The 15,325-nt window shown below is 39.4% G+C and overlaps 1 protein-coding gene across 1 annotated transcript in view; it reads left to right on the top strand.

Moving 5' to 3' along the window:
- Positions 1-15,325, top strand: part of LOC126380095 (plexin domain-containing protein 2) — a 55,847-nt gene that overhangs the window by 26,514 nt on the left and 14,008 nt on the right. Inside the window, exons 3-4 of the mRNA XM_050029320.1 lie at positions 11,762-11,890; positions 13,705-13,778. Coding sequence (XP_049885277.1) covers positions 11,762-11,890; positions 13,705-13,778 — 203 coding nt within the window. The remainder of the gene's footprint in view (positions 1-11,761; positions 11,891-13,704; positions 13,779-15,325) is intronic.

The following is a 15,325-nucleotide window of genomic DNA, read 5'->3' as shown; positions in this document are numbered from 1 at the left end:
ACACAAAAAAAAGTTTTCATCTCGAGCTCCTTCGTGCTTCGGAAGGCACGTTAAGCCGTTGGTCCCGGCTGCATTAGCAGTCGTTAATAACCACCAATCCGCACTTGGCCCGCGTGGTGGTTTAAGGCCCGTGCCCCAGCAGTGGGGACGTTAATGATCTGGTGATGATGTATTTATTGTTCCAACAACTTAATACCTAATTGGAACAATTAGATAATGCTAGAAGATTAACAAATTTAAAACACTGCTGGCACTTACAATAGGTACAACCTGTGCTATAAGTACCAGCTATCTTCCGTTTGTACAGTACTGTATATTCTTGAGTTGAGCGGAGTTTTCTACAGCAAATAAAAACATTAATCGCCTACCCACAAATTATTAAGTACGTTGATAATTCGTAACTCAACATTCGAATTGACCTCTGGATCGCCATTTCCGCTGGTTAGGATAAAGGCTATGAATCATTTGCAGCCTACACTTAAGTTGTAACTAGGTATATGTAAAGTGAGCATTGGACAAGGTCCAAAAATTCTACACTTAAGCACAAAAGTAGAAGAATGTCAGAATCGATTCAAATGGAATTCCATAGTCTCTGCTTATCCCGCGTGGAAATAGGCGTGAGTTTATGTATAAGAACAACGCACCGACGGGGCGATATCAATTTTAGTTTATGTAAAAACAGAATCGTAATCCGTCGAAATATGAAAATTACAGCCATCCTACATCGTTAGAAAGAAATGGCAATAGGAACTCGTGACGTCACATTTTCCTAGTTCCATACAAGCTACAATAAGCTTCATATATAGGGTGTAAGTGACATCGCAACGAAAATTTTGAGGGATGATTCAGACCATGATTTTGAGTTCATATCAAGTGGAATTTTCCGTCTCAGTATTCGTTACGATGTCACTAACACCCTGTATATACCGTTTTGCTGGAAAGGGATGGAACCTTCTCCGAAGAAGATACGAACTATTAATATCTCCGGCGTTAGAAGAGATATAAAAACTAATTTCAGATTGATATTCAGCACACCCCGGACACTTCATACAAAACACGTCGTTTGACACAGACACTACACATCGTACACGCGCACCTGTTGTGTGGCGTCTGACGCCATACGATTGAGGACTAAGCTATGTCCGAAGGGGGTGAGGTGAACCTAGCTTTCGCGAGTTTTTACGAAGTTTACACTGATCATAATAATTTGTGATTCGTCCCACTGATAACGATTATGACGTCGCGTTTGTCTGTAACATGTGCAAAACGCAGAAACTAGAAATCTTCACATATAAAATACATATTGCATGTGACCGCGATCGAATTTGAATAAGCATTCATGCAACTATGCACGTAGATCCAACATTTAATATGTATTACGTGCTAAAAGATCTATTTGTGTATGTATTTTAAATTACAGTTCTGTTTGGCTTTAACCGATAAGTACTGATGTTTCTGTCTCACTTAAATGCAAACTTATCTGACAAATTCGTAACATAATAAATAATATCAGCTAACGACTACATTTCCAATTTGAGAGAGGTATAATAATATGTTAAGCATGTTACCCGCGTTTCACCGATCTTTATTATACCACCTTTGTTGATGACATCATGAGACATGTCAGGGACCTTTGGCGCCTCAATAATAACCCTGGCACCAGGTCGGTGATCCACCTCACAGCCTACACGAAAGAACGAAGGGATTGATCATGTCATACGTGTGTATTTCTAAACAAATTCTGTTTTAAAAATGTATCCTTTTGACGTTTTAAAAAGTAACTCATTTGATCAGGTTGTCCTCTTGACTATTGCATGATGACTTGTGGCTTTGTTTATGGGCTTTTCTAGAAGGGAATACGGGCAAAGAATAACAATACGTATAGAACGGTAACTCTCCACTCCGCACCAATTCGTATCGGGCGCCTACGACAACCCCCTGAGTGTTACTTTTTAATGGCTGGAAGCCGCCTGAGAGGAAGTGTTACTTACGCGTTAGGCCGCACACTACACTTTATGAATGTACGTAAAAATGTATCTCTCCTTCCGAGAAACTGTGAAATGCATACTTACAATACAAGAAATAAAAATAAAATTGCTATTCAAAATTCTAGATTAAGTAAATTAAATTCATCTTTTTTGGTGTTATATATCTCATTGATTTAAAAGATGTGTTGCTGTTGCAGTTTCTTGTCATTCCTTCTCCTCAGCCATAACACCTTGAGAAATGACGTAAATTTGTTACATTGAGCTTCAACAAGTTTATCCGTCATAATTACGTTGAATCTGAAATGATTCTGATACTGTAAGTATGAGGTTTTTGTATGGAGTGTCTGTGAAACATTCTTTAATTTTGTTTACAAAAAAATAATATTAAGATTACACGAATTGAATATATTCGGTACTGAATGGCCGTTAGAGTACGTTTCAGTTACCATTTCAAGGTCCGTCACGGTTCACTACGTTCGTGCAAGCTGAACAAGCAACGGATGGGTAATTGCTGCGATTGCTAATAGGAACTTGAAAAAAGAAAAACGCCCGGGTTCCGTATGCATGGCCATGTTTTATTTCGTCAATTTTGAAATCTATCTGCTTTCTTTATAGGTTTTGTAGATCTCAACAAGACTATACATCTCTTTACCTCGTATAATATAAAACATAAAATCACGCCTATTTTCCGTCGCGTAAGCAGATCCACTTACTACGATCCGTCCGAAGGACGTAATATACGATCCCGACGACCCGATTACTCTATCAGCCAATCAGCTGGCGACAACAAACACTTCAGAACCCCGATACCGACCCCGCCGGCGTGGTTGACTATTTCCCTCATTCAGCGCGTATCGCTATCGACCCACTAGGGTCGATTAATCCTTTCAAATATTCTTCCTCAGACGACGTCCTGAGCCGAGGTTCGCGCCGAACTGGGCACCCTCAGGCATGTTGTCTTAAACGTTGTACCGGGTGAGAGCCTTCAGCGCTCCCCATTTGTCCGGCCAAGTAGTTAATGCCATCTGCGGCAAATCTACAATAAGTCACGTCAAAAAAACATACTACGACGAGACTGTCGAGACTTCATGCAGCACCGGTTTAAAGTACTCTAGTCCTGGGAGGTTAAAGAGGCCACGTCAAAGCAATTCAACTAAAAAAGCAATATTGCTATTTGACATTTTTGTTTACTTTCATATGCGCAAACGTCAAATTGCAATATTGCTTCGATGTGGCGTTTTTAACCCCCCTGATCTTTCTGCAAAACATCGTAATATAAATAAGACTCATAAGTATAAAGTAGCTGAGTCGTCATTCGCGTGTCAACCCGTCTTAGCCCCAGGCGTGCTACTGTGTTGTGTGGTGTCAACTTGTGTACAGTTGACACTTATTGTACTCACAATCAATCAATTGAGGAAACAGGACACCATTTTCTCTCACTTTGTACCTATTGATTTGTAATTGACAGCCTTACAATTGCTTATCGATTGAAGGTCGAATTCAATACAACATTGTTACGTTAGATTTAAGAGGAGGCAGTTGATAGAACCCTCTGTTAGCACAATTAACTCATGCCCGAGGTCCATATCGGGTCAGACAGAGTCACAACTGCAGTGCTCAAAAGCAGTTGGTCACTATTTATCAACTTTTTTTAAGAACGTCTAGCGCCTAGAGGTTTTTCTTGCAGCTTGTTTTCCTCGACTGTACAGGTTGTGAGAAGCTGCAATACCTAGTGAATAAAGACACAAATGCACACTAGAAGATGTAAACTTTAATATTTCCATAACTCTCAATTGTTGAATTGTTGCCTACACTACATAAAAAACCCACCAATTCAAGTAGGTAGGTATATATAATTATATACATATAGTCTCCGTTAATTAGTTTAAAAAAAGAACATACGTTTCGCTCGAACTTGTTTAGGTTAATAATCCATGCCGAATAAGTGTAGTGATGTACCTACCAGCACATTTGGCGTCCCGTGTTTATAAACAGCCATCATGAATATGCATACGACCATGGGCGAGATACAATAAATTCCGAACATTGACCTCTGTGCCTCTGCCCGATTATTTTATCTGTGTCCTTTTTTGCGAGATGCCATACCTAATACCTAAGCTAACTTACTTAGGTACTTTCCACCAAGTTTTTGCTATGGCGTTGTTTATCGTTGTCTTCGTTTAACCTTCAAATTTCATGGGATCTAGACATATGCATCTTTAAACTTTGTTAAATGATGACCAGTGCGAATTGGTGGTTATTAACGACTGCTAATGCAGCCGGGACCAACGGCTTAACGTGACTTCCGAAGCACGAAGGAACTCGAGATGAAAACTTTTTTTTTGGTCACCCATCCTATGACCGGCCTTTGCGTGGTGGTTTAAGGCCCGATCTCCCTATCCATCCATAGGGAAGGCCCGTGCCCCAGCAGTGGGGACGTTAATGGGCTGGTGATGATGATGACTAAATAAAGATTGGTGTAAAACTAAAGAAAATCATTTTCTTTTGCATATTTAACTTATTTATGAATTTTAATAAAAAAAAACGTATAAAGTCCGACATTTTATCACGTTCTTCTATGACGTCCAGTGTCTTTTTTCATACAAATTCCATAGTCTTCTTCTTCTATCGTGTGGGTTGTGAGGTGGATTACCAACCTCATCAACCCTGGTGTCAAGGTTACTATTGAGCCGCCAAAGGCCCCTGACAGCCATGTCAGGGGCCATCATGTAACGACTACTAACTTACAAAAGAAGAAGAAGACTGATTTGACTAGTTGGAATCTAGCCTATTGACGATTCAAAGTGTAACTATGTTACCAACGGAATAATGATAGAATTTTGAATAGGAACTTGCAATGCAGGCGTCTAGCCATGTGGCTGTTCGCCTACCGTCGAAGTTATAATTATCGCTACTTTTTTAAAAAATAACTCAAAGAACCACTTCATTTCAAGTGTCCAACTAGAGGTGCCTAACGACCAGTTTTTGACGGGACCGTAGCTATTTTTTAGATTTTCTCCGCGTGGTGAATTGTCTTCTTAAATGTCGATGTAAACAGACAAGGTATCTCTCAAAACGCTTTTTTAAAATTACCTTCCTTCTATGAAATCTGTGTTTCTTAGAATGATTTCCCGCTTCTCTTTCAGATTTTTTTTTTATTTTACCAAGCTGAAAATATCCTTAGAACGATCTATTCTGAACCGGCGTCCGTGTATGAAACGATTGATGAATGTGGTGGAAGCAAGAGAAGTGTGTCAGCATCGAACCAAATGGAATTCGATCACTGCTTACCCCGGACGGAAATAAGCGTGTGTTTATGTATGTACGTAAAAAAAAAACATCCGAAAAAATCTGCCATCGCCGTATGGAAAATACCCGTCGCTGCGTATTACACCGAGCATAATCAGGAGTCAAACGAACTTACCTGTTAACCGTCAACCGAAAACGATTACATGATGATGGTACATGCTCGTGTACTGCTACAAGTGATATGTAATCGTCTTCGGTTGACACCTGAAGTATAATTAACATGGACTGATGCGCATACGCTCCTTGTGCTTGTTATTCGTGATTGTTTTGCTAAACACTGTTCTCACCATTATGTTGGTCTACGTTCGTATATGTCTAGTATTTCCATGTTTACATTCGATTATTGAATAATAAATAGTTAACTTCATAAACATGTTAATCTTGGTCTAACAATAGGTAAGCTCGGTGAGGTGTGGGTACTTCACTAAAGTATTCAAAAATAAAAGCGAGTAAATCCATTCGTAAAAAAAAAATAAAGTACGTCCGAACACTTTTGATACGTACCCGTAAGCACGTTCAAGATTAATAAATAACAAAACATAAGCTCACGACTTTATCCCAAATGGGGTAGTCAGAGGCGCATATATCGCAAGTTAACGCGTAAGTTATGTTGTATTATTAATCTTAAACCTAGAAGGAGGTGTATTGACCAAATTGGAGATGTCCTTAGAAAAGGTTCAGTAAGATGTACTCTGAACTGGTGTGCGTGTATGAAACGATTGATGAATGTGTGATCAGTATGTCAGGATCGAATCAAATTGAATTCCATAGTCTCTGCTTACCCCGATGGGAAATAGGCGTGAGTTTATGTATGTATTAGTCTTAAACGCTGTCACAGTAGGATACGTATCAAAAGTGGTTGTGCGTACTTTATTAATAGTTTTTTACCGATGGATTTATTCGTCCTTATTTTCGAATACTTTAGTGAAACTAGACCAAAAATAATCTTAAAGCGTAAAGTAACATGTATCGTAACATATTAAAATTCATTATCAATATCAAGATAACTTGTAGACTTTGCATGAATGTGAAAGACTTGCGTATTACAAACCTTTGACTCTAACAATAATCAGACCAAAACAATAGTCTATTATTCTTAAAGGCAAACGTCGAGTTCTATGTCGCCCACTTCTTGTATCAATAGCGCAGTACCTAATCGCATGTCGTAAAAACTGACAAGGGGTAATGTCCTCTCTAACATGAAACGTAAACAGTCTATATAAGTCCCACTGCTGGGTACGGGCCTGGGAGCCACAATTTTGCCATAGATTTCGTCCCTACACCCGATGTATCAGGCCCGACGGATTCGGTAGTGTAATAAGGTATATCATCTAATAAAAGTTTAGTTTAAGTAAATAAATTGTATTGCTTTATTTCGTACCTCGATGTCTCAAAAGTTGAAAGACAGCTGCGATGGCTCGCGACATAATTAATCATCTTCTATCGTGTGGGTTATGAGGTGGATTACCAATCTCATCAAACCTGGTGTCAGGATTACTATTGAGCCGCCAAAGGCCCATGACATGACTCATGTAACAACTACGTACTCATATCAGTAAGTAGTAACCGGGACCAACGGCTTAACGTGCATTCCGATCATCCTACTTTCGCACTATGGGGTGATCAGTCTGCAATGTCCTAACCAAACCAGAGCTCACAATGTGATTTTTGTGATATGTCCCCACCGGGATTTGAATTCACGACCTCCGGATCGTGAGGCCAACGCCTCAACCATTGGACCGCGGTGGCCGTTATTATTATTAGTCACGTATAAATTGAATTAATGCAATACGTTATACCTAATGCATGCTTTTCAACTATTCAACGAAAATTACTCGTTTTCTGTTAAAAAAGGAATACCTGTCATTTATTTGACAATTATCAATGACCTTGTTAGTGGCCGAGCGACGGCAAGCCGTGGGAAATTCGCGATAGATTTTATATTTTTCCTTTTCTTTGTGATTTTTCTACTTGAAAAAGAACTTATTAAACAACAGTTTGTTATTTAATTCGAATCTGTGAACATGCGGGAAACATTGTGAGGAAACTCACATTCCCAAGAAATGCATTTTCGGAGGGATATGACCTAACCTGTATTGGGCTGGCTTCCCTTCTCGGGTTGGAAAGTCATACACTCGCTTCGGCAGTCGCTTCTGTAAAAACCGGAGCTGTCACATCTTCAGGTTAGGTAAGCGGACCCTGTGAAAAACGGGATAATGCTGGGGAGATGATGAGCGTTCGGGGAATGTGTGACTTACATCGGTAGTGTCACGGGCTCAAATCCCGGTCCGGGCTATCACTGAATTCGTCTTTATGGATTTGAAACACGTGGTTTCCAAGCCTTGTGCCCGGTTAATGGCAATAGGTCCCCTATTACTGGGAATGGGTGTACTTATATACCACGCTCCCCTGCCTACTCCTTGGGATACAGGCAAAGACCACGGAATACTACGAGCCTGACACATCACTTTCGCTTCCTCCACTCTCATCTAAAGTCTTCGTGAATGCTTCACGGCTTGGCAACTCTTCACCGGGCCTTTCTTTAAAATATCCTAGATTTTATATCATTGTTATAAGACGAAATTTGTAGCTAACCCTATCACATACGTCCTTCTTTTTGGATTGCTACTGTAACACTGGCGGAGATGGAAGCCATCGGTACGGGAATGCAGGACGGACGACAGGGACTGTAACCTGGAAACTGACTGAGGGCAGCAGTAACTGTCAATACTATTCAGAGGCGGAGGACAGTACGGCTTTGAAATAAACTGCTCTGGGCGCCATCTCACTCGCGTCAGACATACTGCGGGGCGGAAGGCAAGAGCGAAACCACTGCCCTATTTTTCCCTAAAAAGTAGCATGGAGAATGCTACACCGACAAGAGCGTGGCTCTTAAATTAGTGATGACCGTAACACTGCATTAAAAACGATTTATCGCGTTTACGCTTTCTTGGATCTGTTTTGGATAGTGGTGTAGCTATAAGAACATGTGATCTTATAATAACAAATAAATAAATAGTAACGCGGATTTGTGTTACTCAATTCCTCAATATTAAAACGAGATGTTTATTCCTACGGTGTTTACATACAAATCACGTGAACTATTAATATACTCTCAAACAGGATGACCTTGAATACTGAAAACATACCTCGCGAATTCTGTGCATGTACGCGGGGTACAGTTGATATTTTGTATACGTTACTCGAAAATTGTAATACTGGCCGGAATGTTTATAAATACCATACGAAATTAAGAAGTTATTGCGTAACGTTTTTGTCATTCAAAGTAACAATAACAAAACAAAATAACATTAAATAATAACATAAAGTGCTGGGTGTTGACGATATGTTCATTACATTATATATAATAACGGTAATCATTTTAAAACTTACATGGAATCTTGTATAGTGTGGGTTGTGAGGTGGATTACCTCATCAACCCTGGTGGTGTGGTCTGCCATCCTATGACCGGCCTTTGCGAAAGTTGCTTAACTTCAACAATCGCAGACCGAGTGCGTTTACTGCTGCGCCACCGAGCTCCTCAAAGATACACTCTGCCCCTTAAACTAGGTTTACCTGTATCTTAGGAAGCAGTGTTCTACTATCGATTATTCTTACATAAAACTACATAAACTAACGATCAATCCCTAAGTGGGCAACTCCATAAGTTATAAGAAGACAACACAGGATATTTTTTTAGTTTGTCTTTCTATCGTGTGGGTTGTGAGGTGAATTACCAACCCCATCAACCCTGGTATCAGGGTTATTATTGAGCCGCCAAAGGCCCCTGACATAGCTCATGTAACAATTACTTACATCAGTAAGTAGTAACCGGGACCACGTGAAGCACGGATCATTTTACTTTACATGGAATGAAGGGCAGAATCGGAAACATGATTGCCAAGATATCTATCAATCTTATCAGTGGTTTAGAAGAAATAAGCTGCTATTCTTCTGTCGTGTGGGTTGTGAAGCCCATGACTGACCACATCAACCCTGGTGTCACCTCATTTGTTACTTCTCGCTTCTTCTCGTTCATCTTTTTTTTTTAATATAGACTCGTGTTTGACCACAATCGCACCTGATGATAAGTGACGATGTGGTCTAGGGTGGATCACGCTTACCTAGCAAATGCCTGTTCACTCTAGCCTTGAAGACTCCCAGATTATAACGAGTTGAAATTCTTCCCTAGCTAATAAAATACTAATTATTAGGCTTGCGATATGCTCATGCGATTACTCTGGCGAATGTCAATAATGGAATACATTAATTGGATTTGTGTATTAAAATTAGAAAATGCATAGCTAAACGTACGCACAATGCGAATACTAAATATAAGACGGCCTAATAATGCTTTAAACTAACGATTTAAACTCAAGCGCCATTAAAAAATAAACTCATTCGCACTCGTATGTGATTTTCGTTAACAAGAACTCGCAATAGCGACGCTACTTTAAATAGGAAAAATTGTGACCAAATATTTTACCTGAAAATAAATTATTAGATTTGTTGATGAAAATGACGTCAGAATGTGATTTTTCAAAAAGGCGCTTATGTAGCTTACACTTATATTTATTTATTTATTTATTTAGGTACACTTTTCACTATAAGGCGACGGTATTCAGATATACAGGGTGTTAGTAACATCGTAACAAAATCTTTGAAGGATGAATTAGGCCATGATTCTGAGTTGATATCAAGTGGAATTTTTCCATCGCAAAAGTATGGAACGGAAAATAAATTTAAAAAACACAAAAAAAATCAAAAATTTTCCGATAGGAAATTCTACTTGATATCAACTCAGAATCATGGTCTGAATCATCCCCCTCAGTATTCGTTACGATGTCACTAGCACCCATACCTACTTGTATGGCATCTGTATGTAACCGGTGTGCGATCGAAAATTGCACTTGATATTAACTCAGAATAATGAGCTGAATCAGCCCCCTCAGTATTCGTTACGATGTCACTAACACCCTGTATGTATGTACCGTAATATAAGTATCGGAAATATGCGTACCAAAACCGTTTGGAGCGATAATTAAATACGCATTATTTCCGTCACTTATGAACTGTCGCGGTCTGTCCTCGCGACACGGCTACCGTAACGTCTATCTACGTAGACAGCATTCGCGGCGTCTATCGAAGTCCTCGATAAAATTCCGCGGCGCGGTTGTCGTGCAGATTCTGCAGCTGTAGATGTTTTAAACAAAAAGTACATTGTACAATTAGATATGAGACTGTTGTTGTCCCAAATAAACAAAAAAGACGGACTTCGACGTAAGAAGGTGCATATATGTATTGAGCACATGGTAACATGCAATCTTAAGCAAGAGGAAACGCAACTTAACTGATTTTGGTTTGAATAATTTACCTGCTTATTCTCCCGAGCAATCCGTGGGGTTCGTTTAAAAGACAATAACTATACCACACCCCGGACACTTCATACCAAAATTTCGTTCTTCTGTGTGCCACTTTACCAAGTAAGTACGCGTAAGTCAAACAGTCCGCGCGTATCCCCTTACTCGTTAACGGCTTACGGGAATTTAGACTGAAATGAGACCCAGGGCACTTTCTTGTAATTTCTTCTCCTCAGCCATAACGCCTTGCGAAATGACATAGATTCAAAAATGTTTAATTGACCTTAATGTTTAATTGTTTGAAGGTAAATCTAGCTTGGCAGTGTCCATTCTATCTATCTATATCAGCTTCAATTCATATCCAATTTTGGACGTATGCCTCTTCCATGTTTTTCCACTTCCGACAATCCTGGGCTATCGACATAACACCGACATCCAGCCATAACCTGCGTGCCATACGATGTCGTCCTTCCATCTCATTGGTGGTCCGTTCTATACGTAATTTTATTCTTTATGACTGTACATCGTGACTTACTTGTTAACAACGGACTGGTAATCAATCGCCATATATTTCATTGTATTTTTCTTGATTCACAATAACAAAAGTGGCAAGTCCTTCAGTGATTTCTGTCTTAAAAAAATTCCAACTTACTCCAAAAGTTGGTATTGTCATCAGTAAGTCTGACCGTTTAGCGATTTCATTAGATGCCTACATATAAGATTATTGTACAATAAAATAAATAAACCAAACATGATCCTACGAAATAACGTATTTTTGCTGAGTTCTTTCTACCCTCAACAAATTATTTTTAATAATACCTGCTCTACTCACAATTTCTTTTTTTTAGTTTTATTACCTATTTCAATTATTTGCAATTGTTAAAGAATATTTGATTATAAAGAATGACAGATGGCACTATTGACATCGGTGTGCTTTTGTTGCATAAATAGTGTTATGAACGCAATATTAGAACAGTATAAATATATAACGTTAGCGTTAGTATGTATAAGTATAATACTCTTTTGTCGCTCTCATATTCGCCTGTTTTAAAGTAATTTTAAATACTTGCATACAAATTCATGTTTTTTTTGCGTCTGTTCCAGGCACAACCGCAGCGGTGGCAGCGGTGACGCAGATCCCACTGCTGGGACGCAATGGTACGGGCATTTTGCGCGTCAACATCACTTCAGGGCAGACGCCGCGCGTCAGCGACCCCATCTTCCCTGATGACAGTCAGTACCTTTCCACTACTTAAATCATCATCAATTTAAGAGCCACGCTCTTGTCGGTGCATCATTTTCCATTCCAGTCTATCAAAGGTCAATTCCTTGACTTCCCTATAAGACACGACGTTAACCTTTTCTTTAATCTGTTCCATGTAAGCTCTTCTTGGTCTTCCCATTCCTCTCCTTCCTTCTAGCTTTCCTTCTATGATGCCACTTCTTATTATTTGTTTATATTTATACACGACTTTGATAAGAGTGGAAGAAACTTTGATAAGCTGCGATCTTGTCGGTGGAGTAATCGCCATTCCTCTCTTCTTCCCGCCAAAACCTTCACCTCCTGATACGACACGACCTGCACCTTCTCTTTTATTTGTTTCATAAATGTGCTCCTAGGTCTACCCCAACCAATAATAATCAGCCTTATTCAAAGCAATTATTTAAAACAGTTTAATGAATTCACAGTCAGAGAGTAACATGTGGTCGTTGGAGTAACAATAAAGTCGACTTTCACTTTTCCTCTGTTCGTTTACATCAGCCATTGTACACCGCGTTTTGACAATGACATAGAGGGATAATAGCTTCAATTGTCTAGTGACAAAGTCCAATGATAGTTTACAATTTTTCACAGAACAGAACACTGTACTATTCCAATGGAAAGTGCCCAGCATGATATTTCGTTGCTAAATTATATACGTGACAAAATCTTGTAGTAGATAAATCCGTATAAATTCAACCTCCCAAACCTGTTCAAAAAATATATTCATTTCTGGGGTGGGCAGCGTCAAATCCAAGCCAATTCTGATACTCTTTTTAAGATATATTATGGATTTATGGAGCGCATCGCGGCAGATAAACAGACCATAGCCCAAATAGATAGCTGAAAGTCATTTCATATTGTACCGCCAGCCACACATGGCAAGCATTCTTCTTCTTCTTTGCGAGTCGATGGCGATCGATACTAAATTTTTGCTGACCAATAATTGGCCACGCTTACGGCATTGTCAGTGGCTTCGTAAAGGTCTTTAATAGTGCAGGTGTTAGGGCACTTAGGACAGCACAAAAGGTGAGCCAAAGTTTGTGGTGATACTCCACACTCGCAATCATCGCAACCATCAAAAGATGTACACTTTTAATGCTTGCTGATTCTAGAAATGAATGATAAACTCACTGATAGACAGTGTACTTTATTCTGAATGCTTATTGAAAAAGAGCAGAGATGCATGAAGTCACAGCCTCCGTGGTCTAGTGGTTAGAGCGTTAGGCTCACAATCTGGAGGTCCGGGTTCAATTCCCGATGGGGACATTGTCGAAATCACTTTGTGAGACTGTCCTTTGTTTGGTAAGGACTTTTCAGGCTTGAATCACCTGATTGTCCGAAAAAGTAAGATGATTCCGTGCTTCGGAGGGCACGTTAAGCCGTTGGTCCCGGCTATTAGCCGTAAAAACACCTCCACCAACCCGCAGTGGAGCTGTGTGGTGGAGTATGCTCCATACCCCCTCCGGTTGATTGAGGGGAGGCCTGTGCCCAGCAGTGGGACGTATATAGGCAGTTTATGTTTATGTATGCATGAAGTCTTTGATGAGAGTGGAATACACGAAGGTGGTGCGTCAAGATCGTAGTAAGGAGAACTCCGTGGTATCTGCCTACCCCAACGGGAAATAAGCGTGATCTTATGTATGTATGTCCCTCCGGTTGATTGAGGGGAGGCCTGTGCCCAGCAGTGGGACGTATATAGGCTGCTTATGTTATGTTATGTGTTATGTATGTATGTTAGAGATCATATTTCGGGTGTATTCATTTGATATGTTTTAAATTACAGATATTACCACAGATGTGTTCAAAGAAACTCCTGAAATGATGAAAGCGGAACAGAATATAACAGACTTAAAATATGTAAGTAAAAGATTTTTACGCTCCGTTTTACTAACGCGCATGAGAAAAAAACTCATATTTACATCTGACCTCTAAACAGCTGTTAGGTGAGGTGACGAAAAAATTGTTTTCGAACGTGTTTTTGTAGTGCGAATCGTATTAATTATTTTGTTTCTTAATTTAATATCATTTGTTTAAAAATTCCTTCTAAATTAAAAACTTGTTGATAAGCAGCTGAATGTGTACGTTTTTTATGACGCTAATGGCCCCGATTCCTGCAGACACCGCCTAATTTTATTTTAAGTTATTCCGTCATTTTCATATCCGTCGAAAAGGAAAGGGACGGATGATTCACAGCTCTTAATTTTAGGAAGAATGAGTAAATGAATGAATAACCCGGGCGAATCAAAAGGTACGTCGCTGGTATGCAATCCGTTTGACGTGCTGTCTACTTAACTGTGTCGGGTTATTGACGGATGTAAAATTTTTGGCTGGTTGGTTTAGATTTGTGCTTAAAATTGACGTGTGTTCCATAAATTTTATGCTTGTCGATTACCCGTCCCTTTCCTTTTCGGCGGATAAGAAAATGACAGATATAACTTAAAATAAAATTAGATGGTGTTTACAGGAATTAGCACCATTATGTAATTAAAAGTTATTTAAACACGTGAAAGGACTTCTAGGATCATCATGAGCCCAAGTATCATACTATTGTGAATGAAAGGTCATCGACTTGTGGCCTGTGCCCTTGATAGTGTTAATTTGAATCATGTGTTTGTAATGAAGGAGTTTCCTACGTTTCCCAAAAATAATATAGATGGCGCTGTTCAAATTTGCCTTCGTTTAACCTTCTTCTTCCATCGTGTGGGTTGTGAGGTGAATTACCAACCCCATCAACCCTGGCGTCAGGGTTATTATTGAGCCGCCATAGACCCCTTACATGACTCATGTAACGACTACGTACTTACATCAGTAACTAATAACCGGGACCAACAGGCTTAATGTGCCTTCCGAAGCAAGGGTCATCTTACTTTTATACGATCAGGTGATCAGCCTGTAATGTCCTAACCAAACTGGGGATCGCAAAGTGATTTTTGTGATTTGTCCCCACTGGGATTCGTTCTGGTACTTCCGGATCTTGAGCACAGTCCTCAACCACTGGACCCCGGAGGCCGCATTCTAATTTCATGGATAAAAGATATATTATGCATCTTTGTTTTTGAGTATAAATGATGACCCATGTTATTATATCCAGACACAATACATTGTCCACCCATTATTATTCTAATTAAAATAAAGAGAAGCAATTTAGGTAGCAAAATAATTCTATACCATATCTTACGCAAAAATCAAGTAACAATTATTTTTATTAATGACTCTGCCATTACATTATACTTTTTAATAATTATGCAACCGAGCAAAGTGAAAATAATTATTTATCATGTTAAATCTGTACAACGCCATCTATATACTTTCAACAAACTTTTGACAACAAAATTGTCAACAAAAAACGAGTTTAAATGAGTCGTTCTTCTTTTTTATCGACAATGATCTGTCCTTCGTTCTGC

The sequence above is a fragment of the Pectinophora gossypiella genome, chromosome Z (genome assembly GCF_024362695.1).
Source record: "Pectinophora gossypiella chromosome Z, ilPecGoss1.1, whole genome shotgun sequence".
Classification (NCBI taxonomy): Eukaryota; Metazoa; Arthropoda; class Insecta; order Lepidoptera; family Gelechiidae; genus Pectinophora; species Pectinophora gossypiella.
This window is presented reverse-complemented; position numbering and strand designations above follow the sequence as displayed.